Source organism: Chlamydotis macqueenii, chromosome 1, assembly GCF_036417535.1.
Source record: "Chlamydotis macqueenii isolate bChlMac1 chromosome 1, bChlMac1.mat, whole genome shotgun sequence".
Lineage (NCBI taxonomy): Eukaryota > Metazoa > Chordata > Aves > Otidiformes > Otididae > Chlamydotis > Chlamydotis macqueenii.
In genome coordinates, this window is record NC_141556.1 from 198,745,801 (window position 1) to 198,772,284 (window position 26,484).

At 39.4% G+C, this 26,484-nt stretch overlaps 1 protein-coding gene across 1 annotated transcript in view; it reads left to right on the top strand.

The window, feature by feature from the left end:
* Window positions 1-3,362: 3,362 nt before the first annotated feature.
* The window catches only part of CWF19L2 (CWF19 like cell cycle control factor 2), an 82,751-nt gene continuing 59,629 nt past the window's right edge, over window positions 3,363-26,484 (top strand). Inside the window, exons 1-8 of the mRNA XM_086739576.1 lie at window positions 3,363-3,479; window positions 14,684-14,794; window positions 15,485-15,598; window positions 17,018-17,125; window positions 19,476-19,595; window positions 20,726-20,819; window positions 21,949-22,064; window positions 23,608-24,320. Coding sequence (XP_086595702.1) covers window positions 3,396-3,479; window positions 14,684-14,794; window positions 15,485-15,598; window positions 17,018-17,125; window positions 19,476-19,595; window positions 20,726-20,819; window positions 21,949-22,064; window positions 23,608-24,320 — 1,460 coding nt within the window. The 5' untranslated portion in view covers window positions 3,363-3,395. The remainder of the gene's footprint in view (window positions 3,480-14,683; window positions 14,795-15,484; window positions 15,599-17,017; window positions 17,126-19,475; window positions 19,596-20,725; window positions 20,820-21,948; window positions 22,065-23,607; window positions 24,321-26,484) is intronic.

Below are 26,484 nucleotides of genomic sequence, written 5' to 3' on the forward strand. Positions count from 1 at the left end.
CCCCTGGTCTGCTGAAATACAACTGAAGAGATCACTTGTTTTCAAAGTAACTAAGTAAATTAACAAAATAACTATTGCTCAGGGGCAGACAACACATGAGTTGCTATCGAATATGGAACAATGGCTGAATCATTCTTCAATTCACCAGTCTCCTCATTAGTTTTCATTGCAAGCTGAGCTCTCCTTTTCAAGGCAGGCTGTCAGGATCCTCAATGTCACAGGAGCTCTTTTGTTGCTGCCAGGAGCACTCTTTTTGATGGACGGTAGAAAGTGGTCTGGTTTTTAAATTCAGGTGCTCACTGTACAATTCAGGCATAAGCAACTAATAACCCAGGTATTGCTACTGCATGGATTTTTGGGCAAGGTGTTCTGTCATTTTATGGCACTGAGTTTAGACACAGTTGCTTTCATTTTCTCCTAAGGAAACATAATGAAATTTCTATTAAAGAAATATGCTTTCTCCCATAATTGCGCCATACTTTGTTTCTGCCACCTTCCCCTGCAATTTCTCAAAGGACTGACGTTTTTGTGTCTTAGGCAAGTCATTGAAAATTCCCATCCCAGTCTTAGTAATCCCTCAGAATTCGATGTAAATGAATGCTCAGCTGTACCAATGGCAACTGAAAACCAGGTCATTTTAAAAATGAACAAAATGAGAATTAACTGAAACTAAGTACATTTTGACCTGGATGTACCCCCTTTCTGTTGTCTCCCCAGCATCCTACTGGATATTGTGCTTCTTTGGTATGAAGACTTCAGAATGTGTTGTTAGAATTGACATAAGAAACTGTCTCCAGAGGCTCTGCAGAAAAAAAGTTTCATATTCTCAAAGTAAAGAACCTCTTTTCCCTAGTGAAACATTGCCTTTCACTTAAAGAAAACTGCACAGGACCACACTGAGTGGAGAGAATTTTTTGCAACGTTTTTCATATAAAAATAAAATATTAAGCAGAGCACTGAAGGCAAGCAGTGAAGGTTAGCAGCATGTAGGTTTATAACACAGGTCAGTTGGAGAGTCACTCAGAGAAAGTGTAAAATGTGCCATTAAGTGGGAAATAATAATTCACTCTGCAAGGTCAGTGCCTTCCTGTAGCAGTTCAGCAAAGATCAGTATTTCCGAAGGATTTTTTTTTTATTAGCATGTTTAATTTTGGCACTGAGAATGAGACAACTGAACAGAGGTGCCCATTATATACCTTGGTATACCAAGGACTTGTTCTCTAGGCTTATTGGAGATTTTTGAGCATGTGACAAGTTCTCAGACAGCAGAATGATCATATTTATAAAATAACTTTCTAGTTTTCATTGTTCTTCAGTTTTTGAGATTCTAGAGTATATTTGTACCATGCTTTCTCTCCTAAAAACAGTACTGGAAGTGTGTTTTTAAATGAAAATTTATAGTACCATCTTATTAATGACGTGGAGGGTTAGAGATATCAAGAACAGAACCAAATACTGCAAAAGCTCATACTCTGCTTTGAGTTCTCTTCTTTGTAATTTCCTGCTGTGGAAAACACACTCCCTGTTCTCACTCCCATACTGGAGGAAGACATTGTCCACAAACACTATTGTCCACTGTTGCTATCCACACTCTGCCACAGTTGCCAGGCTTCCTGTTCTCATGCAGCTCTTCCAAATATTTCCTAAAATAATTCAGTCACAACTACTTGGGTGAGCTCAGGGACTATCAATTTGCTCTTTAGATTTAATATAAATCTATTACGCCAATACTCCTGGCTGTGTGCTGAGTGAATTAGGGAGCACCCAACTGGGATACTCTCCTGGCTGCCTGGAGCAAGTGGTAACACTGGGGTGGAAAAAAAAAAGAGTTTGTTGGTCAGGAGAGCACATCATGATCAGAGAAGAGGCTTTCCTTACTGGGCCAAACTTGCACTTTTCTTGCTTCTCCTCTCTTTGTTGCACATAGCTATGGAGCGAGCATAGCATTAGTCAGTCGTGCTGGAATGCCTTTTGTATCCATCTGTTTGCTTTGCAAACAGCTCACCAAAGGGAGTTCATGTGCTGCTTTTTCGGAGAGTGGCTATGAAGCTCTATCAGTTATCATTCTCTGCCTAGTGGCAGATCTACAACAGGTTTTTCTTGAGATGTTGTTAACTGTCATAGCATAACTTGAGCAAAGATGCAAATGCAACTCACACACTCAATACCACCATGGAGATGATGATTAAATTACCATTATCACTTTAAAAACATACTGTCCCATGCAAATAGCTAACAAATTACCCAGGCATTTCGCTCAGACCTTTAACTAGATAATATTATTACTTGGCAACTGTGAATGCATTTGGTGTCAGACACCACTCCCCTGGGCAGCCTGTTCCAATGCCTGATTGCTCTTTCAGTAAAGAAATTTTTCCTAATATCCACCTAAACCTCCCCTGTTGCAACTTGAGGCAATTTCCTCTTGTCCTATCACTAGTTACCTGGGAGAAGAGACCAACATCCGTCTCACTGCTACCTCCTTTCAGGTAGTTGTAGAGAGCTATAAGATCTTCCCTCAGCCTTCTCTTCTCCAGACTAAACAACCCCAGTTCCCTCAGCCGCTCCTGATAAGACTTGTGCTCCAGACCCCTCACCAGCTTCGTTGCCCTTCTCTGGATGCGCTCCAGCAACTCAACGTCCTTCTTGTACTGAGGGGCCCAAAACTGAACACAGTATTTGAGGTGTGGCCTCACCAGTGCCGAGTACAGGGGCACGATCACTTCCCTGCTCCTGCTGGCCACGCTGTTCCTGATACAATGCAGAGCACTGGGCGCTGCGTGGGATGGGAGCGTGTGAGCGCTGGTTAGGCCACATTTCCTTTGTTCACTTCTCATAATGTTGGTCCGGACGAGTAGGCCGGGGTCCACGCAAGGTGATTTCGGCCCAGTGGGATGGGCCAGCCTGGAGGTCAAGTGTCCCCGTTGCAGGACTGGGTGGTCCTGTCTGTCGAGCGGCATAGGCGTCTGCTAAGCTGCTTGTGCCAGGACACGGTGCTTGCTGTGACGTTCACCTGCGAGGCCGTGGAAAGCTTTCCACCAGTTGACTTTAATTTTGTAGCCATGAGAGATGCTGCGGAAACTCTGTCGTGAGGCTGAGAGCGTCAGGGCCGGACACCGGCGGGATCAAAGGGGCTGAGAGCTGCATCCAGAGGGACCGGGGTCTGCCACCTCACCCCCTACACGGGAGGCGGGCTCCGCTTCGCTCCAGGGAGGGCGCTGGGGGCCCCGGCCCGGCGCGGAGGGCGCTGTGCCCCGCAGCCCCGCCGGGAGCCGCCGCCTCCGCCCCGCTCGCCATTGCTAGGGACGCCGTTTACGACAGTGTCACGGTCTCGCCGTACGGCGGGGTTGCTGTACGGTTGCTGCGCGACGGTTGGTTTCCGGTGCGGACTGGCGATGGCGGCCGGGTTTGAGAGCGAACGGAGCTTGGCGGCGCGCAGGGAGCAGCGGCAGCGGGAGCGGGAAGCGCTGCTGGCGCAGGTGGGGTGCCCGGCCCGGCCCGGCCCAGGGGCCGCTCATCCCCGTCCCTCCCCCAGGCCGGGTGCTGGGGCGGCCGCGGGGAGGCCTCGTCTTGCGCGGGGGCGGTGCGCTCCTGAGGGCGGCCCTGGCCGCGGCCTCCCACCCGCAAGCCCGCCAGCGGCGGCTGGAGGAGGGGGACGCCCTGGGGAGAGCCCCCTCCGCCCCGAGGGTCGCTGAGCTGCTGTACCGGGAGTGGCAGAAAGCAACCGGGGACTTAATTTTGGGTGACAGCCACCTGAGTTCATGCGTTTTCCCGCTTGTAGTGGTATTATCCACTTGGTATTTCACTTATTATGTGATTCTATTCTTACACCACTGGAAAGAGCTTGGCTTGTTCTTTACAGCCTTTCTTCAGGTATTCGTATGCATTGATAAGATGACACCACTCCCATTCCCCAGCCTTCTCTAGGCTGGACAGTCCCAGCTCTCAGCCGTTCCTTCAATAAGACATAAAAAGCAACTCCTCCTCCTTGTCTTCCTGGGCTGTTTCCTAAACAGTCAGTATTCTTCCATTAGAACACTCCGGTCATGGAGTAGTGATAACTTGAACAGAAGTGAGACAGCCTGCTTTTTTGGAGCCAGGGTATTACTTGCTTGGTTAAGTGTTAGCCAAGAATTAGAAAGCTCCCACTCACAGATGCTGTGGTAGAGTTGCTGTGACCTTGAGACCTGTGCTAATCCTAATGCATTTTATTAAAAATCCACTTATATGCCATATTTGGTACTTGTGCAGTAAGCTGCTGGTTGTTGTTGTAACATTTAGGTCAAGTGAATGATAAAATAGTAAATGGCACATCAGTTAGATGACATGACCTGTTGTGAAATTTAAGGAGCGGGCAATAACTATGGAAAGAAAAATACGTGTAAGAGAAGGACAGGGTATGGAAGAAGTATGAGGTTGTGATGATGGGCTTTTGAGAGATGGAAGGCCAAAGTAAGCAGCAATCAAATCGCACTGGATAAAGATATTTTCAGAAAAAAAAAATAGTGGGTAAATGGTCTGAATAGCCTCTGTTTGAACTGCTGTATGATATGTTTAAGTGTGCTGCTTTGCTCAATTCAGCCTCTTGGATGTTCAGAAAATACTCTCAACTGGAAGTGAAACTTATGTAGGACACCATTATCCTACTTGTACAGCAAGCTATCTGGGGTAATGCCATTCTCTTAGAATCATAGGACAGCCCTGGATGGAAGGTCCTCGAAGGATCACCTGTCCCAACCTTTTGTGGGAAAGGGAGCCTGGATGAGATTGTCTAGTGTTCTGTCCAGTTGCGTCTTGAAAATCTCAGCTGATGGAGATTCCACCCCTTGTCTTGTGAAGAGAGAGACTTCACCCTCTTCATAGCTGCCCTTTAAGTACTGGAATACTGTGATGAGATCCCCTTTAAGATGTCTCTTCTCCAGGGAGAAAAGACTGAAATCCTTCAGCCTTTCATTATAGGGCAGGTTCTCCAGCCCTTTGGTCATTTTTCTGGCTCTCCTTTGGACCCTCTCCAGTTTGTTTGCATCTTTCTTGAAATGTGGGGGCCAGCACTGGACACAGTACCCTAGGTGTGGTCTGACAAAGTGCTGAGTAGAGTGGGATGATCACCTCTCTGCCTCTGCTAGTGGTGCCCCTACAGATGCAGCCCAGGATCTGATGATTTGCCTTTGTTGCTGCACCGACGTGCTGCTGACCCCTGGGCAGCTTGTTGACCACCAGGACCCTCAGCTCCCTGTCAGCAAGGCTGCTCCCCAGCCACACAGATCCAGGCCTGGGCTGGACTCCTGCGTTATGTCGTCCCAGGTGCAGGACCTTGAACTTGCCTTTATTAAGCTTCACATAGTTCTTGCTAGCCTGTTCTTCCAGGCTTTCCCAAGATTGCTCTCCTTTCTGACGTGTCCACCTGAACCCCCAGTTTGGTGTCATCGTTAAACTTGGTGAGGGTGTTTTCAGTCCCATCATCCAGATCATTTATGAAGGTGTTGAGCGGTGTGGGGCCCAGTATTGATCCTGGGGCACCTCACTTGTGACAGGCTGCCAGCCTGACTGAAAAACATCGATAAATGGCTACTTTTTCTAAAAGCATCTTAGAGTGTCAGGCATTGTTGTAGTAGTTAATTAAATAATATTTTTCCAATTTTCTTGTTTGCTTCTATTTGCATCAGTACCTTAACATGAAGTAAAAGTGTTCTGTGAGGGTGTTGTTTAGAAATTTTGGTATAACTTATTCTTTGCAAACATCTGTGGATGATTTTACTTTTTTTTTTTTTGTATCTCTAAAATACTGTTAAAATAAGAGATGTAGCATTAAACACCTTTGTGATGTTTTTATAGTAACTGGATTGTGGTATTAAGTATGCTGCGATCTGTGGAAAAGGTAACAAATTTATATTTAACCTCTCGTTGTGTTTAGGTAAGTCTCAATTCAGGGAGGCAGTAAGGCTGAGAAATGAAGTTTGGTTGCAGTAGTGTTGGAGAAACGCTACAGCAATGAGCCGAAGCTACGCTCACAGAGAAAAGGTTGAAGTCGGGGATGAGAGTGCTTGCTCATACAGAGGCTGTGGAGAGAAAAGGAGCGAAGGTTGGTTTGGCAGAGTTTGAGTTGGTACTAGAAAGCGTGGTATCTTGAGCGTAGGGGCTGTGCTTCTCACTGTTAGGATGTCTCTCAAGAGGTCTCTGATGGTGATGTAGCTTCATAGGTCCTAGCTCTAAGTATTGATACAATCTTGTAGGTTTAGATCCTGCTCATAGGCCTTGTTAAGAATATTAGAAAAACTGATTTTTTTTTTTTTTTTTGCTTTGATTTGAACAAGAAACAGACCATCATTGTGTTGTTCAACATGTTTTTAAAATGCCATGAATACAAATTACTCCTAGATGAAAATCTTAAAAACATATCTGGAACTTTTGCGCAATACTAAATAAAACCAAATATGCAACCCTAATTTTCTGGAGGAAGGCAACTCTAATTTTCTGTATGTAACAGTGGGCTCAGAGTTGACTTTTACCACTCAAGACTAATAACTGGGGAATAAGTAGCTCTGTAAAGATGCTACATTGTTGCTCAGACAAAAGCTAGTAAAGTATTAGAAGTTACAGGGAAAGGAAAAGAACAGAAGAAATGGTTACACAGACATATTACTGATTTCTGTGTAATACCAAACAGCGTATGCAGTCCTGGTCCCAGTATCTCAAGCAGAACTGAACAGACTTGGAGAAGGTGAAAGGTGTCGGAGATGATCTTGGTACACACTGTCCAAGATTAAAGATTTTGATATGAGGAAAAATAGTCTGAAAAAAGGTAATATGAGAGAGTTCTGTCAAATCATAAGTGATATGGAGAAGGGAATAGAGAATTGCTGTCTGCTGTTTCTTTTAACACAGAAACTAAGTTGTATTAAGGGATTTGCAGGTAGCCAGCTCAGAGCAGACAAAAGAAATGAACATTTGGATGACACACAGACAATTTATAGGGCCTCTTGTATAGCGTGTTGCAAATACTCCCACTTCACTTCTATCCAGACAAGAATAAAAAATATTTGTTGGAAGTTATTGATTGAAAAGTTTCTAAGCCTCAAATGGCTGGAGGATACAGAAATATTTTGGAGATGTCTCACTTTGAGCTTAGCCCTGTATCCATTTTTCTCAGCTTCCCTGGCCATTGCCAGACATTTTCCTGTTGGGATACTAGCTTAGATTCTCAGTTCTGAGAATGACAGAGCACTGAGAAATTCCATTCAGGGCAGCAGGATGGAGTATAATTTGTGAAATTCTAGGCACTATGGTTTTACAAGTCCTTTTTTTTTTGGTGGAGTGTAGGAAAGGGTCTTGAGATCATCACATGGTTTTCTACAAGATTTAACCATTGGAGGTGCTTGATCCCTATATGGCCGTTGCAAAACTTTTGCAATATGACTTTTCAGCTTCTTACTGAAAGTGCACATTGCAGAGGCTGTGTGATCTTTCCATGCTGTTATCCTTCCACTTCCGAGCAACCTAAAGCTAAGTCAGACTCTGGGACTTTCAGGGATTCTTTTGGGTGCATTGGGTAGCACTGAAACGTGCATTAATGATCAGATGTCTTTCATTGCTGTTGCCTGTGGAATTGCTGTGTTCATCGTCATATGTATGTCCTTGAACTATTTATTTTATTTGCAATAAGAACTCAAAGTTGGAGTAAGGAGTGGACGTGTTGAAGGTTGGTGGTTTTCCCCCCTCCCCCCACCTTTGTGTACCAGAGTGTTAGAATGTGTTAGCAAAAGCATATTGTAAGCATTTTATCCTCTTCAAGTTGATGTGGGACAAAGAAGGCCATAAAGTTTCCTTTATCCCTATTTTGGGTGATAGAGAAGTTTAGGAATGAAACTTTTTTCTTTTTTTTAGAACTCATTGCATGGTTTGTCTTCCCTTTTATGGACTGATTAACCTAGCTTTAAGCTATGTAACATGGCAAAATTTTCAAGACTTCTCATGTAGCTACTCTGTTATTTCTATGCAAAATCAATTCAGCATTTTGTAACATGGAAGCATGAAGATGTCGTCGTTGCCGTGTCACTACTCTGCTGTCTGCTTTTCAGAATGGAACTGATTTGCTGCCACCTTTTTGCTGTCAGAATAACATTTCTGTCTTCCTTAAATTGAAAGATACTGTAACTTGAAAGCCTGGAGATTAATATATATATATATATATATATATATATATATAGGATATAGAGATATATGCAGGGTATAGATATCTATGTAATATGTACTAGTACTTCAGACATGTGGTGGCATAGTACTATTTAAAACAGCATTTGATAAAGTGGTTAAATCTTTTATATTTAGCTTAAGTAATTGAGGTTGTCCCCATTAAGTATCACACATCTAGCAGTAGTCAGTACTTAGCTAAATTTGAACTCCATTTTTGGTCTTTTATGTTTTGAGCTTTTCTTAATAAACTCTCTTTTGAATTAAGTTAAAAACATTTTTATCGTGAGCAGGCATTAAAATCTTTGTTTTCCTCTGTCCATTCAGAAAAAGAAGTAAGCAGAAAAATGAAGAAAAACCTAACCTTCCCTTGAGGGTACAGTGCCTGAAGTTTTGTGCAGGAAAAAAGTTACAAATGGCAAATTAGTTGGTAGGGTTTATTTGCTTCCCTGCTTCTTACCGAGGAAGGAAAACCAGTCCTCGTTTGAAGAAAGTGAAGTATTTCTGAAGTTTATGAACTTCTAAAGATGTTCATCAGTTCATTAAAATATGTATGTTACTGATAATATCAGTAAATGAGAATGGATTAATCTCTTCAGTGTATTGACTTCTCAGCTTTACTTGGGTTACTTTGATTGTGGTTACACTGCCTGCTGCTATAGTGGTGGAACAGAACTGGGAGAAAGCTACTGCAAGGCTTTATGTTAGTGCATTTTGACCATCTTCCTTGCAAAGACCAAAAAAAGAGATGTGCACGGACTTTTCACATGTGTCTAACATAGTTAGGACAGTTATTTGGTGGTTTCTATATTGGAAGCTCCTGTTTTTCGCTTTGGGAAAGACACTTGGGATGCTCTGTAGGTCTTTGCTTCTGATAATCTGAGAACTTTGCAGAAATAACTGTATTTCAGCAGTTCTGTTTATGGAAAGATGAGATGTTCAGCCAGCTAACTAACCTTAAGGAGCTTTTAGTTATCAAATATTGGAAATTATTAGTCTGTTTTCTGTTCTATAGGGTATATGGTTGGGGCTAAGGTAAAAGGGAGCTCTTAACTCTGGTTCTTGATAGGACAGGGAGGAGTCTGACAGAACTTTCACTGTCTCTTCAGAAGTAATTCTCTCCAAATCACCGAGCTCAGTAGAAGAATCTGGGATTAGCTCACTCTTGGAGATTCCATATCTGCAAAAATCAAGAGAGTAAATATATAGTAGATTTTGAAACAGTTATAGAGGTAGAATGAATTTCTTTATATTATAATATATATATTTCTTTACTTTTAAAACAGGCTGAACAGAAGCAGCTGCTTTATATTTCAAGTTTTTTGCTGTTTATAAACTTACACTTCTTTTGAAGAACCAAAATACCACCCATTTTTCTTTGAAAATACTGCCTACACTTTAAAAAAAACCTCAGTGTGTAACAATATCACTGACTTCACTGTATTTGGGCTCCAAGCAAACTGTGAAATGAGCAGGTTTTCCCGGTGAAGTTCGGTCAGGTATTTCCTCATAAAAGCTTACCCTTGGGTTGTTGCAGTGATGGAATGCTGAGGTGGTATTTTATCACTGAGGTGATGGAATGCTTTGGTGGTATTTTACATTTCGGTTTTCAGTGGAAAATTACAGAAATTGCTCCTTCGACAGAAATTAATAGTAAAACATATCACTGTTAGGACTTATAGAGCTGTTATTTGTTGGAAGTTGCTTCTGTGCTGTAATGCTAAGCACCTCTTCTTTGTTCTTTCCCTTTTAAATCCTTTATGAAATGTTACATCACTCACTCTCTGTGGAAGGAAATAAGTGTGTCAGTATTACTATACTCACTTAAATCTTAGAGTGATATTAAGAGAGTAACAGCACTGAGAAGTGCTGCCTTTTCACAAAAGGTTTTCACACTTTGACAAAGCACCTCTGTAGGCGTTTTTGAAAGTAACATCTTTCGTTTAACAGACAGGTCATTCCAGAAGGCGAGCGATGAAGACAGATTTCTTCATTGTTATATTCTGTAAGTCCTTCCTCTAGAGCTCGCCCTGCCACCAAAGTGGAGAGGTCCTACATTAACCTGAAGTATCTGCCTACAGTTTCCTAGCAGTAGTAGCTACTGCTCTGCATCTGTTTGTCTGTTGTGTCTGCAGCTGTACCAGCAGCAACAGTTACTGACTCCCACGTGTTTCTGCCTGAAGGTTGACATCACCTAGAGTTTGATTTTTAAGTCATGTCTGACTGTTCTATAATGATTATTAATCACAAGAAGCTTAAATGATTTAAGTGATGGTTGTTTCAGTGACATGTCTTCTGTGCCTTTTGGCAGGCGAAAATGACAAAGAGCAGTGACGTTTCCAACTGGCACGGTTGTGTATGGAGGAGGTGGAGGTACAGGCAGCACTCTGACTCATTTGTGATTTGGCAAGTTCAGGTGGAAGCTGTTTTTCCACTGCCGTCCTCCTTGGGAAAACTCTGTGAATGTAACAATAATTGGAATATTGAGGGTATAAAAAAGCAGTCTGAGCATTCATGAAAATAAGTTTGTTATTCAGGTAGGGAATTGGTTGGTATAAGAGCATCAGAACTGCAAGGAAGGGTATGTTCAGGTTCCCTGAGTTTTGGGGTGATGGAAGCTGGGAGAGTAAGACAGGCAGCTTTTCTGACAGCTGAGTATCGGAACTGGTAACTGAATGGAATAGATTGTGTGATAGGATGGGTGGTGGTCCTGACATTAGAAATAAAAGCTCATTGTTTAGGTTTGGAGTACCTTATGTTAATGTCTGAAGGACTGAGTTAGGTATTAGTCTTTTGAATTTATCTAACAGGAAGCTGTTGCCAAAAGGAGTTTTCCCACACTTCTTCCTCCTGTTCACTTCCTCCCCAAAGTGCACAATTTTCCCTCATTCCTTGTGCTTAAAATGGTAGCCTTGATGACCTTGCCAGAGGGCCATTAGAGCAGCTTAGCTGTTGCTTTCTGTGTTCGATGTTTTTGTCATGCTGTATTGATCTGGTGTTGTGCTGTGGAGTTTCTTCTGGTTGCTTTTTGGAGAAAAAGAGAATTTTTCTTCATTTGGATGGAGAAGTTGGCTTTTAAATGGTGATGATTATCATCTGAAGAGCTAGAGGTTGACCAGAGTTAAGGACGGGAAATTGCATGGTCTCTGTAGTGGTATGGAAAATTGTCTCTGGCCTTGGTGGGAGCTGAAATGGTACATAGAGTTGGGGTCAGGAAAGAGCATTGGTGGGCTGGGGAGGGAGTGTTTTAGCCTCCATCCCTAGGTCACGCATGTCTACTTCTGGACATCTTTGGGGGGCTGTTATGTAACAACCTTCATTTATTGGGCAGCCTAGACCTTGGCCATTGGCAGTGACACTGATCTTTTCTGCTTCCTCCTGGGGTGGCACGGTGTAATTTTTACAGGTTTTGGTGTTTGTGTCTGCAGTGTATTACAGGCTATTTGGAGCAAGTTTTGTTCTTCATTTAGCACATAGTGTTGTCAGCAACTATGCAGGCTGGCCTTAATGACCTGCCTAATGAACACCAGAAAGCACTTTCCCTGAGCTTGGTTTCCTTCCTCATTCAGATGTGAAATCCAAGACTACAAAGTTTGGCTCTGTTCACCTTGGCTAACATAGTGCTGTAGAGTAATTATTGTTTTTTATAGCACTTTACCAACAGACCTTTCAGAGTGCCTTGCCAGCATTATGGTTCACCTCGTGCTTGTTGCAAAGGAGACTCTGAGCAACTTTATTAAGGTGTTGCAGAACTCAGTAATGCAGCATGACAGTTACCCTTCTTGACAGGTTATTGCTTGTAATGCTCCTCTGTGTAGCGTTACTTTGAAATAGAGGTACTTCAGAAATGTAGCATCCTCTATTTGTGGAGAAAAAAAACTTTAAAATATTGCACTGGGGGACTAAAATGTACCTAATCTTAAGTACTCATCTGTAAAGGGGAAAGGATAAATTTTTGGATATTTTTGTGGTACCATGCAGTATTAATGAACTTTAATGTGAATTAAATACTTTAACTCCTGTGGGTTGAGAGATGTGAAAGTATTAGAGTTGGCCTTCATAGCACAGAATGGTAAGTCTGATGGGGACTTAATTATAAAATGTAGAAAAGGGAGAAAAACTAGTTAGATGCTAGTAAGCCCTGCGTCATTATAAAAAACAAGTAGAATAGAAAGGTAAGATATTCCTCCTCCTGACCACTTGAAATAATTGGAGGGAGTGTGCTTGCATGAGGGGAAACAATTCACAACAATAAAAATGAATATTGTAGGTTGATGGAGGAGGGAGCTGGATTGTTTTTAGAAGTAGAAAGGATCAGAGAGTGTTGCTGCTAACTTTCTAGTCTCATGTTAAAATGATAATTTAGATGAAAATAAAACTTCTTTCATAATTTTATATCTCTAGGCAGTTTTCTCTTTTTTTTTTTTTAATTTTACACATGGATATTGTTAAGAATCTTCTATATTTTGTACCTTTGTCTAAGAAGAAACAAACTTTGACCTGATGCTTTTGTGTCTGTTTCTCTCTTTTTAATAGTCTACTGGTATTGCCACTACAGATTAATCTTGCCCAATTCTGTTTCATTTAGTATTCAGGAGACAACAGTATGCAGTTTGATGATGATTTCTAGTCATTCTGTGTTCTGAATATGTATTTGTGTACTTCAGCCAAAACGATGATCCACCTCCTTTATTAGGATTGTGTATCTCAATTAACTCAATGCTTGCATGTGTTTTTTTCTGTTTATTCTTAGATCTAATAAAAGGTATAAAAGCTCCTTTTGTGCCTTATTTATAATGTTAACTTCATTTTATGCGATGTATATTTGTAACTTTGGTAACATGAAGGAAGTAGTAATTTTATTTAAAATATACCTGCTATTATAGAGGAGGATAAGAGGCCAAATCTTCCTAGACAGGCAAAGAGTATTAATCGAAGACATGTTGACAAGCTGATCTTGGTTGACCTTCATCTGAGTTGTTTATAGATCTGTATGCCCAAGAGCTGCTGAAGGGGTGGGAGGGAGCTGTGAACTCCAGCTGCAGGTCTTTCTCAACCAAAAGTGACACGGAGTATGTGGCAAGCCTATCCTTTTCGCAGTCCAGATCCTGGCAGCATGTTTCATGATACTTGTAGACCAAACAAGTCTGGAGCCATTTGTGTTTTTCCCATCTAGAACTGTAGTAAAATTCCCTTTATCTCTGCTGTTTCATCTCTCTCCACTTATAAGCTTGGGTTTTGTGTATGTGTGGCTTGTAGACATTTTCTGAGTTGCATGGCTGAGGTTATTAGCTTTCACTTATCCATGAATGTAGCATGCTTAGCTACTTTATTTTAGTCAGATGAATATATTTTTAAGACAGAAGGGCCATCATTGTCTGTACGGACTGGAACAGAAAATAGCAGTCAGCAATTTCCACATGAACTTTCAGGAGTGTTGTCCCAGATGGACCAATGTCCTGGGGTGGGCAGGGTTAGACAGTGAGCTCTCTGGATCATGTAGATGTAGCAGGAAACATTCCTGTATTTTTTTGAGTCCTGGGTGGTTTTGGTGACCCTATGTTATGCTTAACAGCTATTTCACTCTCACTTAATTGTAGTCCTACTTACCTTTTTGTTGTTCTGTTTATTTACAAACTGGAAAACTGTTTTGATATTGTAACAAATGTCTCAATGTGCTCTTAACTCATTCTTTCTTTATGCCTTTTGAATTTTAAGATATAGCATTCACACTTTTTGACTGGCAGCTTCATTCTAGCTATGGAAGTTTCAGTCTTGGCATCTTTATTCAACTTGACTTAAACTTTTTTTTTTTTTTTGGTTTGGCAAAGTCCCTTCTTTTAAAATTAAGAAGTCTGTGTAGCAGCCTGGCTGTACTTGCATTTAAGTGCCTTAGAAAGTTTGTCGCCTGCGTCTTCTAAGAAAATAGATGATGAAGGTTTAAAAGGGTACTTTGGTTGAGCACAGATGTTGTATACTCCTTGAGAGTATGGACTTCTGCAGTTCTAAGTTTTGCACGTTGCTGAGATATTTCTGAAGTTGAATATGCACAAAGATAGGCTTGCTAACTTCTCAAATTAATAGACAGAGCACCGTGTTTTGCAATGGTGTAATTGCCCAGAGGATTTTTTGAAATAGAAAATCAGAAGTCCACTATATCATATCCTGTGCAGTTAATGAAGATTGTAAGAATAGAAGACTTGTCAGAATAAAGAATGGAAGTTGACTGTCTCCGTGTCACTCTTATTTAGGATGACAGGATGAAATGAGTGCTAGAGGAGCTGCAAAGCTGTAGCTTGAGGAATGGGGGTGCGTAGTATGTTTTAGCTGGATTTCCCCTTTAACGTGTAATCCAAAAATATTTTTATTGCAATCCTCTAAAAAGGAACGTTCTCAAGCACAATTCTCAACATTGTGTGTGGTTACAAAGGTGTGGCTGTGAGTAAATGCTACTGAACTCAGCCTGCATATTTTTCTTCTCTGTTCGTCTTAGGCCAAAAGTAGTTATGAGAAGGAGCAGAGGCGTGAGCTGCTAAAGCAACTACGAGGTGAAGATACGTGGATGCTTGCCGATGTGAACAAACGTGTGGAACAACTGGAAAAGGTGACGGAAATGCATGCTCGTACGAACAGCAGGCTTTGAGGGCTTTAAGATGATCTTTAAAAACCTCCCAGTTTCTGAAATCTTTATTCTTCACTGTTAGCTTTTTTAAAGGTTTTTGTTTTTTTTTTTTTTTTTTTTACTCCCAAAGAGGAAAAATTTCTGTCATTCAATTCCAGCTTTAATTTCTGCCGAATGCAGAAGAGCAAGCACTGCCAGACAAGAATAGTCCTATGGGAAGAAAAGTCTTTGTAGCCATCCCGTTTGTGCTCATTCACAGGAGAAAACTAAATGGAACCACTGAATATTGCATCCTTTAGTATCAATGTAGAAATCTGTGCAGGTATTTAAACAAAAGACAGATGTGTATTGATGATGCAGGGATTCCCAAGAAAATAGATTTGATTGAAATTAATGTGTTGGAGAAGATACTCTATGTGTAGTTACAGTGCCTTAGTTTCAGTGAAAAAGGTATTGAGAGGGGGAAGAAAAGTCGATTATGCATGTCAGGCATGCCCTCCCCCTCAACAGAAGAAAGAGAGGGTAGTAGAAGTAAAAAGTAGCTATGTCCAGCTGTGTGCGTTTTACCTTTTTCAATGTGGCTTTGAAAGTAGATTGTGATTGTGTTTTTTTTTTTTTTTGTATGTGGGTGGTTTGATTTGCTAGATCTCATTTACAAACATTTATTTCTAGGAACATTCTGTGCAGAAAAAGAAGAAAAAAGATAAGCATTCAAAAAAATCTAAGAAGAAGAAAAATAAGAAACAAAAATCTGAAAAGAAGGATGACTTACTTGATAGTTCTTCGGTAAGTAAGAAACTTTGAAATGCTTCAGATGACAATTTTAAAATCTGCATCATTTTAATGTGTGTGGGTACACATGGTTAGTAAAATTAAGACTCATTCTTACACTTTTCTGTTGGGAAAAACTGTAGCAAAGTTTATCTTTTTAATATACCAAGCCTTTAATGAATTTATGTGAGTGCTTGTGAATTTTATAATGTTGAATTGACTTGGTAAGACCTAAGGGATTTATAGATTTTCAGCAGAGAGAAATGGAAAAAAATCCTCATTCTAGGACAGACTGGAAAAATTAATAGATTTCCAGTAGTCAGTGGTGTATGATAGAATGATGTGTCTAAAATTGCACATACTTTACTTTGATTTTAAGCATGAGTTACTGCTGCCTTTTTGGATCTTCAGCCATGTAAACTCCCAACAACATGGGAGTTGTACGTGAGTCTGAAGGGAGGCTCAAACTTGTGCATTTGGATCTGTAGACAGATGCCTTCACACTGAGGGACACTCTGTCAAAACAGTACAGAGGCTGCATTAGAAATCTGGCTGCTCTCTGGGAACATTGTGTGAAACATTCTCCCAGCATTTTGGTGCAAGTCAGGTATCACTGTGCTTTTTTTTCTTTTCAGAGATTCTCTTTTATTGAGTGAAGGAACATGCAGTATGATGAGATTTATTTTCCAGGGATTGGTAGCAGAAGTGAACTATACTTTTCATTGTGGGAAGTGTCCTAAGGCACAAATGTCCCACGTTTCCTGTGGGAGTCATCGAAACCTCTCAGATGGCATCAGGGAGTCCCAGGATACAGCACAGTCCTGGCTGATACCATTGATCCAAAGTCTGTATTCCCACGACAGGTTCATGTAAATAGCAAAGAAACTCTGTTCAATGGAGTCCTATTTGCTTTGAGTGTAAAATCTCAGTGCACTGTTTGCAAGTGCAAGTGTAGGAAGTCGGATATGAGAATAGGAGGAGATAGCACGTGCAGTGCTCTATATTGTACTGTGTTACTGATTTAACTTTTTAAATGTAAAACATACTTTAATCTAAACATAATTTAGATTTTTAAGTTTTGTTTTTGTAATGCCATAAGAACAATTGGGTTTTGTTTTGTTTTTATTCTGACAGTTTTCACTTTAGCAGTGTTGTGCTAATACACTGCCAGTATGAACTTGTGTTACGTGCTGTGATCTACTCATGAAGCATGGTGGAATGTTTTGATCATGAAGGAACAATCTCCTATGGGAATATCAATATTCTACTTTTATTGTCAATATTTTTAGATAATAAACAGTAATATATTAATAATGCATCAGCAATCAGCATCAATTTGGATTATCAATATACTTAATAAGTATTGTATTTTATCAATGTGTAATAGTAAGTTAAGGTGTTATTGTTATTCTTTACATTAAATTCTTTTTTTAGGATTCTTCAGTTGAATGGGTTGAGTCAAATGTGTCACAGTCGGATAACACAGAAAAGGCTTGGAAGGTCACCAAGCAATCAGATGCTGTGAAAGAACCCTCCCTGCAGGTAAGCAGTCTGATAACTACTCCAGAAATAAATTCAGCATGACCAAATGGGAAACGTGTTTAGGTTTCTTGACAGTTCTTTTGCAATGTGTTGAACAAAACCTATTTTACAGACAAATGTCTTTGTTTAGTTAGGTAAATGTTACATTTCATTCATTGGAAGACTTCTCTACCTAACAGTTGTTTAGTATTTAATGAGGCACTACGCTTAAAGTTGCCTAGCACCAATTCCTTTCATCATACTTTGATGTTCTAGCAACTTAGCTTGATTTTCTTGGAGAGGTCAACTTAAACAACTTGACTAGACACGTTATTTTTGCTGCATAATTTTGGTGGCTGTTCTACAGTTGAATGAGTTTTTGCTTCTGTGGTGCTTGAACTGATATAAGGAAGAGAGCTGTAGAACTTTTCAGCCACAATATTTATGGAATCAGTGCCTCTTTTGATCTTTGTAGGTGAATTCTATGCCCAGTAAGCAGTGTTTATTCTGGAAAATTGAGTCATTCTGAAATGAACTGCTGTGATTTTAGTAACATAGCTGTAGTCACATATCATCCTCAGTTGTGTGAAATTATGATTTTTTAATTGTCTAATTTCACTCCTGAAAAAAGTCCCTGTTTCTCATTCTGAATTTGTGCATTTTGTTAAGAGAAATAAAAAGGATCGCTGAATCGTATGTAACTTCTTGGAAAAGTATAAATTAGTGAAATATGTATGTCATGATAATTTATACTGCAAAACCATTTTTTTCCCCCAAGAATTTCTTGTATAATGTGCACCCTGGTTGAGTCTGTTTTTGGAATAAGAGTGTGCTTTTGAAAGGAATTTCCTGGTCATCCCTAGTTTTTTAAATTTTGACTTACATTATGAAGAAGTCTTGGATCATGTAAATCCATTTCCTGTTGGATTACACTAAATTAGAAGGTACATTCTCAAAGTGCACCTAAGGTGCTGCGTGGGAGGACTCTTGGACTAGTCCAGAGTGCTGAATTTGAAAAAAGAAAAAAAAACCAACAAACCAGAAACAAAGAACTCTAAATTGCAGATCTAAAGCCTATATAGAATGCAGAATCAGGCTCTTTTCAGTGGTGCCCAGGGACAGGACCAGAGGCAGTGGGCACAAACTGAAATACAGGAGTTTCTGTCTGAATATCAGGAAACTGTGTTTTACTGTGAGAGTGACCAGGCACTGGCGCAGGTTGCCTGGAGAGGTTGTGGAATCTCCATTGTTGGAAATATTTACATGCCATGTGGACATGGTCCTAGGAAGCTGGCTCTAGGTGGCCCTGCTTGAGCAGGGGAGTTGGACGAGATGCCCTCCAGAGGTCCTATGCCCATCCACTTCTGTTGATCTACATTGCTTGCTAATGTAGGCATAGGTGCTATTGAGTCACTTGAAGATGGATTATTTTTCAGTTTCTTCTCTTTCTTAGAGGGGGATCTGAGTAGTGGAATGTTGTGTTTCACCTCTCGAACTCTGGTGTCTTGCCTAATAAAATTTTTAAATAACAGAAGAAGTGTGACATATAGCGCCTATTCAGATTGACAACTCAAGACTTGAACCATACTGAAGATGTGAAGACTCTTCTGCAAAGATATATTTCAAAATAGGTGTAATCTTGTTATTTTGGTTGCTATGCTATCTACAGAAGTGCTCTGAATACTTGTTTTTGCACAGTAGTTGTTTATAATGTCTATGTCACTGCTTTCTTTTGAGGCTTCAGGTTTTGTGTGTATAAAGGTAGGAGGTATATCTAGGCTTTTATATGCTGCTCTTCTTTAGAGAGTAGTCCTCATTTTTGAAATGTCTTTGGTCCATCTTAGGTTTTGTAAATGCAGCTTTCTACCTGTTATTGTGGGTACAGTTCACAGAGTTTAGATGTGTAACTGTTTAATTTGAGGGTGTGGTTGGTGCCTAGATACCTGATGTATGAACTATGCTCAGTTAGTGAGTGCGGATTTCTTATACCCTAGAAGAGATGTAAGAGGTCATCAAGACAGAATTAGCAAGATGAAAAGGAATTGGTCTGGATGTACAGTATTCATTTCAGCAAACAATAAGCAGTCTATATGATTCATGTGTTTTCTAGTTTCTTAAATATATTGGAAGATGTATTTCAAATTACAGAAAGACATTTACAAAATTTATTTGTATAAGTGAATATAAAAAATTGAAAGATTGGCATTCTTAAAATCATATTTGCTTTGCATTAAAGTATTTAATATGTGTTTGTAAAACCTATACTTTTTATTTTAAGTAGCTTTTGTCAGTAATTGCACTAGTTTGATTTGTACCTAAGCCATGCTTTTGTTGGAAGTACGAACACTGATTCTTTGTGTTTATTTTAAAGAGAGAAGAATGGATGAATTTAGACTTCATGTCATTGAAAACCACGTCAGTAGCAGCTGTCAAAGGTGAAAGACACAAAGAAAAAATACTGGAACGACAAAAAGCTCAAGAAATGGAGCAGGTAGGAGGAATTAATGTATCAACTTTTTTCCTGAAGAAAGAGTTCAGAGGAATTGCTGTGCCTTTCATGCTGCAGTTGTGCATGAACACATGCGTGGATCAGGGTTTGGCTAGGGAAAAGGTTGCTGTCATTAAATTAGTTCTATTTACATACAGTTGCTGGCTGCTTCATTTGTTCATTCAGCTCCTTAAATGCAATGTAGTCTGGTCTGAAAACATAGTGGCTGATCACTATCTAATATTTACTTGTCCTCACATCTCACAGTAGGCCATTTGTTGCTGTTAGATTTCCCAGTTAGTTGTGTTGTGACTAGGAACAGGCTGACTTGGAGCGCTGTTCATGTGTAGTATCTGGTGCTTTGGTTATTGTTTTTTGAGAAAGGATGAATCTCTTTGGTTTTTCCTCACATAATTTTTTGCTGAACATTTTTTCTGAACTGTTGAAGGACAACTTAGTGTGGAGATCTTAAATCACCAGAATGTTAGCATGTATTATATAGTTTTGTGACAATTTATATGTATTCTTGATCCTGGAAGAATATGATTTTTATAGACTTTCCCACCCAACCGCTTGCTTTCCATTCAGATATATAGTTTTATGTTTTCTACACCAGAATGTCTGTCCTTTCTTTGATACCCAAAACAATGTATACAACAACTGCATAGAGCGTGCCAGTCGTAGTGATGATGATACAACATAGACAAATTCAAAATTTTGTCAGTGCTGGAATACCTAATCAACCCTTTTCTTCAGTGGACTTCCTTGCCTGCTTCCAGAGAAGTCAATTGACAGAATCATAATAGATGATCTAGTTTGAGAGTTTGAGGGTAACTTGAGGTAAAATGAAGAGCCTCTATAACAGCAGTGCTTCAGACGCAAGTGCACATAGCTGCTATGCTGGCAAAGAAGTCAAACAGTAAACCTGCTTCTGTGTAATAAGGGTGCCAATTAAGCACATGTTTGAGCGCTTTGGCTCCAAATGGAGAGTTATGTTTATTTCTACCTGTCATTAGATAGCATAAGTTATGAGCAAGCTGTTCTATTCCCACACAAGTTTCACAAAAATTATCAAATATTCTAAAAAATACAAACCGTATGCTATGCACACTTTAAAATTATTTCTGTTTTAGGCCATGCTGTCTCAGAGAGAACTCAATCCCTATTGGAAAGATGGTGGTACAGGTTTGCCACCAGAGAAGGATGAAGCAGCTTCAGTTAAGAAAGGTAAACAGCAACTTTTAGTAATAATCTTAAATTTCTGTCTGCAGTTTCTGGTCTCTGTGTAGCTAAAAAGTTACTACTAACATTGATGTAAAGGGATTATGAATAACATGTAATACAATAAAAGTTGGATGAAAATTCTGTAGTGAATATTGGGTTAATATCATAGTATGTTGTTTTGCAGAATTTATCTTCATTGGTTTTAATTTTGAGTGGTTTGACCTTCAGTATCTTTACAGAAATTCTCCATTTTGAACTAATTAAAAGAAAGCATGATTTAACTGAGACAAGATAAATTGTTGTCATCTCATTTGGTTCCTTTCATTCCATTAAACAAATTACAGTTTTAAAATATTCAACCACAGAAGTCTGAGTCACATTAAAATGAAGTACATTACAGATACAGTTTATGAAAAATGTTATTTCTGTAACCTTTGCAGTTCTTTCCTTACCCTAGGGTTATCCTGCCTATTTCCAGCATGAGCAGTTAGAAAAACGTTTTTTGTAATGTCATGAAACATTTATTATGTGATAAGAAGGGTCATTTTATCTGTCAACAGGGAACAGTAGAGTCCCTGGCATTTCTCTTTGGGAGCCTTTCCCTGTGGACATTCTGTCCTGCAAACCATTAGCCTCATGCCCAGTTTTAGGGGTCACAGAGATCAAAAGATGACAGGCATCAGTGAGTATGTGTCCTGAATGTGAACACCTCTTCTCAAATGGAAAGCAATGGGTTACTCATTAATTTTCTGAGAAAGGGAATGCACTTGTTTGTATGTAAGGGGTATGCCAAAGTATGGACACAGGAAGTGGAAACAATGGGAAGGTTCTTTAATTTCATAAAAAAAATTCCACAACTTCTCATTTGCCACTCCTGTCTTAGAAACTGCTTGTTGTGTTCTGTGATAAAATGGAGAAGCTTGAATTAAATGAGTGGTGTTCCTGAGGTATATCCAGCATTAACTTATAAAAACATGTAATTGTAGTATTACATGCTTTCTATTTTTCTTTTGCATCCCTTCAATTTTTACATTAACTGTAGGTGAAGGTTGAATGTCACATACAAAGTAAGGTTAAACAGGAATAACTACTGAGATAGAAAACTATAACTTCTCATTGTTTTCTACTTTAGTTACAGTGGTAGAAGATGCTGGATTAAGTTGGTTACAAAAATCCTACCAAAGGATGAAGGAGCAGGCTGAGAGAGAGAAACGAAATTTTGAGGAAATTGTAGCTGAGAGATATGGGGTAAGGATCTTCAATTAATTTTTTTTTCCTACTAATAGATGGTTGGGAAAGGTTACTTTAATGTAAAGGCACAAATACTTAATGTGTAGTGTAAGACATAAGGAAGGAAGCAGGAAAAAACAGCCTCTGAAGCTTCTTTCAAGTGATGAAGAATTTAAAGCTACCCAGCTTTTTATGTATTTTTCGTGAAATAGTTTTACTACATGGGATCCTATAGCAAATTAAAAATACTTATCTGCTATATCAGGAGGTTGAAATGATCCCAGTCACATCCTGAGTGCTTCCAAAATATGATGTATACTAGAAAATGTATTTTGTTCTCCTGTATGTAGCAGATAATAATGCACGTTGTGGATCATAATAATGCCAAGGTAATTTGGAGGGCTGTGTCAAATTTTGCCAAATATGAGTCTTCAGGCCACCTGTGATCTGCTCAGTCCAGATATATTGGGAAAGCTGCTTGCTTCTGAAGGGTTCAAAAGTCTTCAAAATTTATTTCTAATAAAACAGTCTGCCATAACAATATGAACTCTTTAAAGCCTGCTCTCCCTACATATTATATTACTGTCTTTAAAAGCATTGGTCAAAGGGTGTTAAATCTTGACCATAGTGTTACATTTGAGATTTTTGTGGGTTTTTTTATTAGATTAATTTGGTTGTGGAAATCTTGGAAAATAGTTCATACTATTGTCTTTGGATTGAATTGTAGTCATTCCTGAGTGATTAAGCCGACATGGTCAGGACTGGTAGAAATTATTCAGTGACAGTGATTGTAAAGAATGTTATTTTTAAGAATCTTTCTCAAGAAGCTAAAGTTCAAACAACATGAAGCACTCTGGCTGCTGAAGTACAGGATAGTGAATGAAAGAGATCCCTGCCTGATTTGTTTCAGTATGTAATGTTGGGGAAGTCGGGGGTGGTAGGTAATTGGTGGCTTTTAATTCAGCTCAAAAGAGGGAAGAGGAACAGTTCACTTTTTCCATAATTGCCTAATGGATAGAGTATTTGTCCAGAAAGCCAGAGACAGAGGTTCAAAGCCTGTTTCAAGCTAAAGGTTTTGAACTCATTCCTGTGTTTTTTAAGAATTTAACTAGATTGTAAAATGGTTTCGTGGGAACATCCATTGGTTCTGTAGAAGCTGAGCATCTGGTAAGCATAAATGCAAAGTTCATGAGTAAGAAAGAAGCAGCCTTTCTCACTAGCTCAAGCTCCTGATCTCCAGGTTGCCAGGAGGAGACAGTTCTGAGGTTCTGGTCCCTTTTCCCAGGAGTGCTTTGGCACTTTACTTTAGAGCCACTGGATAAAAGTTAGAAATAGTCCAAGAGAAGGGATCAGAAGGCCTTCCCAACAGAGCATCTTAGACATGAGACTGTAAGTCCTCTTTTTCGTACTGGTCTTCCTTTCCATTCCATGGCTCATGCCTTGCTCTTTGTGCAGTGACTCATTTTCACAGAGTGTTGCCTTTCTTGCAATACTTTGTAGGGAGCTTCACAATAACCCATGATCTTAGAAGCAGTATGACTGTTTTTATTCTTTCTTATAGTCAATGGAGATATTTCAGTCACGATTGGAAGAAGCGGAAAGAGTTGCATCCAGAAAGGAAAATTATTATAGAAGTGGAAGATGGAAGAAAACTGACTATTCAGAAAGTGAGAAAGAAAAGAAAGAACAGCATATGACAAAGGAGACACGAGATGAAGATGATAGAAACAGGAAAATGTTTGGTGGCTATACCAGGGAGAAACATGACAAGGGATGGGCACAAGAAGACAAAGATTTCAAAAGGGATGTGTCAAGAGAAGACCAAGAATGTGGACACAGTAGCATGGACTCAGTATTGAGAGGCTACAGCTCCAAAGCAGAAAAACACTCTGATGAAAAACGAAGTCAAGAAAAGAGTTCATCTCTAAGGAACATGAAACACAAATTTCTGAAACCCTCTGAAGATGATTTGTCATCTTACAGTGCACCTAGAGATTACAAGTCACAGCAGTCCTCTTCCAAACTGCCAGTTCATAGCTCTTTGAGCAATCGTTTCCAAAAACCTAGTGAGGATACTGCACCGTGGACCAAAGCACACACTGAAGACAGCAATGAGAAATTAATGTCAGATCAAAAATCATCAGGTACTAGGGAGCAAATTGATGACGATAGTTGGGAAAGAACTCCAAGTGATGAGAAGTCGCGAGAGGAGTACCCAAGTGATATTCCTGAGAAGAAACAAATATTGTCTGACAGTAAAACGTCGTGTTCTAGGTATTTTACAACCATCTTTACTGGTCTGTTATTTGCTGTATTTTTGATGGCAAAGTATACCAGAAACTCTGTCTTCTTTGTGACAGTATTAGATCTGATCATATCAGATCTCTTTACTTAGGAGGAGGCTAGCTTCACAGCTAAGGGCAGCTAAAATGGACCACTGCAGAAGTAATGACCACCCCCTGCTTGTCCTGTCTCCTCAGCATATTTGGGAATTGCTAATCTTAGAATTATAGAATGGTTTGGATTGAAGGGACCTTTAAAGGTCATCTACTCCAATCCCCCTGCGAGGAGAATGATAGATTATTTTCTGGTTTTTTCTGCTGTTAGTTCACACTGCAGTAAAATTGACCTCTTAGGCAAAAAAACTGCAAAACAGTATGTTGTTGAATTCGTAAAAGACAAACTTTGAATGTTAGAAAATGCGGACTAAAAACTGAAATAATGAATACAGCAGAGAGAAGTTTGCTACCTGTGAATTGAGCTCTTACACTGAAGTTATAGCATGTGAAATATAGTAGAAGGTATTGATTAAAAAAGTAGCATGGAAAAGTATTTTCTATGGAAATGACAAAAGATGAATAGGAATGGGAAGAGAAGAGGAAAGTAATTTGCAGTAGGAATTTCAGTTTGCCTGACTTGATTTAATGAAAGACAACAGAGAGCAGTAGGGAGAGCTGGTCAGAAAAGTAAGTTGTAAACGAGTGAGCTTTTACACTACTTGAGGCCGCCCGTTCTCCACTATTACCAGCTTGTTGATTCTTTCAGTGATATGAGTAGTGTAATTATTGCTCTGAATGGTTTTCTTCAGGTCTTCTCAATAATAGGTAAGCATATGCAAAAGTATTTTAGAGTCAGGGCAGTGTTATTTAATTGCTTGTGAAAGCTGGACAAGCAAATGTTCAGATTATACGAGCAGAGTGATATGATTTTGTTAGAAACAGCATTTGATGAAATATCAAGTGTAATTGCCTGTTTCTTACATGCTTATGTCAGTTATTTGCAGAAAAAAGCTTCATATAGTGGGTTTATTAATTTAATGTTAATGTTGGATTCTAATAACAAGGCAACACCTTGAAATGATGTATTTTATTTATAGTGGTTCCTACATGTAGTACTTGCAAACGCATAGTGAGGTATCTGCAAAGAAGAATTGTACATGAAATAAGTGCTGCATGACTAACCAAAACCAGGCAGCTGTGTTTACGAAATTCTTTGTGCTGTACAGGTTGAGTATTTCTTCCGGATTTTACTTGCTATGTTTTCTACTTTGAAAGGAGGGAATTAAATTTACATTTTTGTTGATAGCAGGAAGAGAAATTGTTTGCATGACATTCACTCAATCTATTTTATTTATTTATGTATTTATTTATTTATTTTAAAAGCATGAATTTGAATATTCATCGTGGCAGGAGTATTTCTGAATTCTGCCACGAACAGTTCGTATGCACTATGGGAAGCCCCATAGTGTTTGTCATGTTTTGTTTTATTGTTTATTTTAGTATTTGCCTAGGTGTTACTTTGCTGGAAAATGAGAAATGTATCTATATAGCTGTTTTAGTTACTCTGAAAAAAGAGATCTTGTAGCATTAAACCTGCAGTGTATAAGACATTATTAGGCATTCAAATTTGGTGATCCTTTTCATTTTCCGGATACTGCCCAAATAGTTATTGTCCTGAAGTGCCTGAGGTTTGCCACTTAAAAGCACTTTGTAAATTTGATTTATAATGATTCAATGTGTGTCTCAGCTGGAGCCTATGAACCTTCCTCAGCTCTTGAGTCCTGGTTTCTTCATAACTTCATTTAGGTATGAGATCTGCACAATCCACAGTTGTTTTCTGCCTGCCTTGGGTAGTACTTTGGTTTCTGTAAGGGAACATAGGTATTAATATAAGGAGGGATGCTGCAGTGAGCTGGGAGATTGCATCCATGCTGCAGTTGAGACACAGGCTCCCTGAAAATGAAAATACACATTCAGAACTGTATGCCTGGAAAAACCCACCCTGCTAAGATGATTTTTTTTTTTTGCGCACATAAAAAAATATGATTATGCATGGTTAGAGTCTAGTCCTTAATCTTAAATATTATGCACTTTTTTAGAGAAACCAAATACCTCACTAATTAACAGCAAATAATCTATGTCAATGGCGCATAATCCTT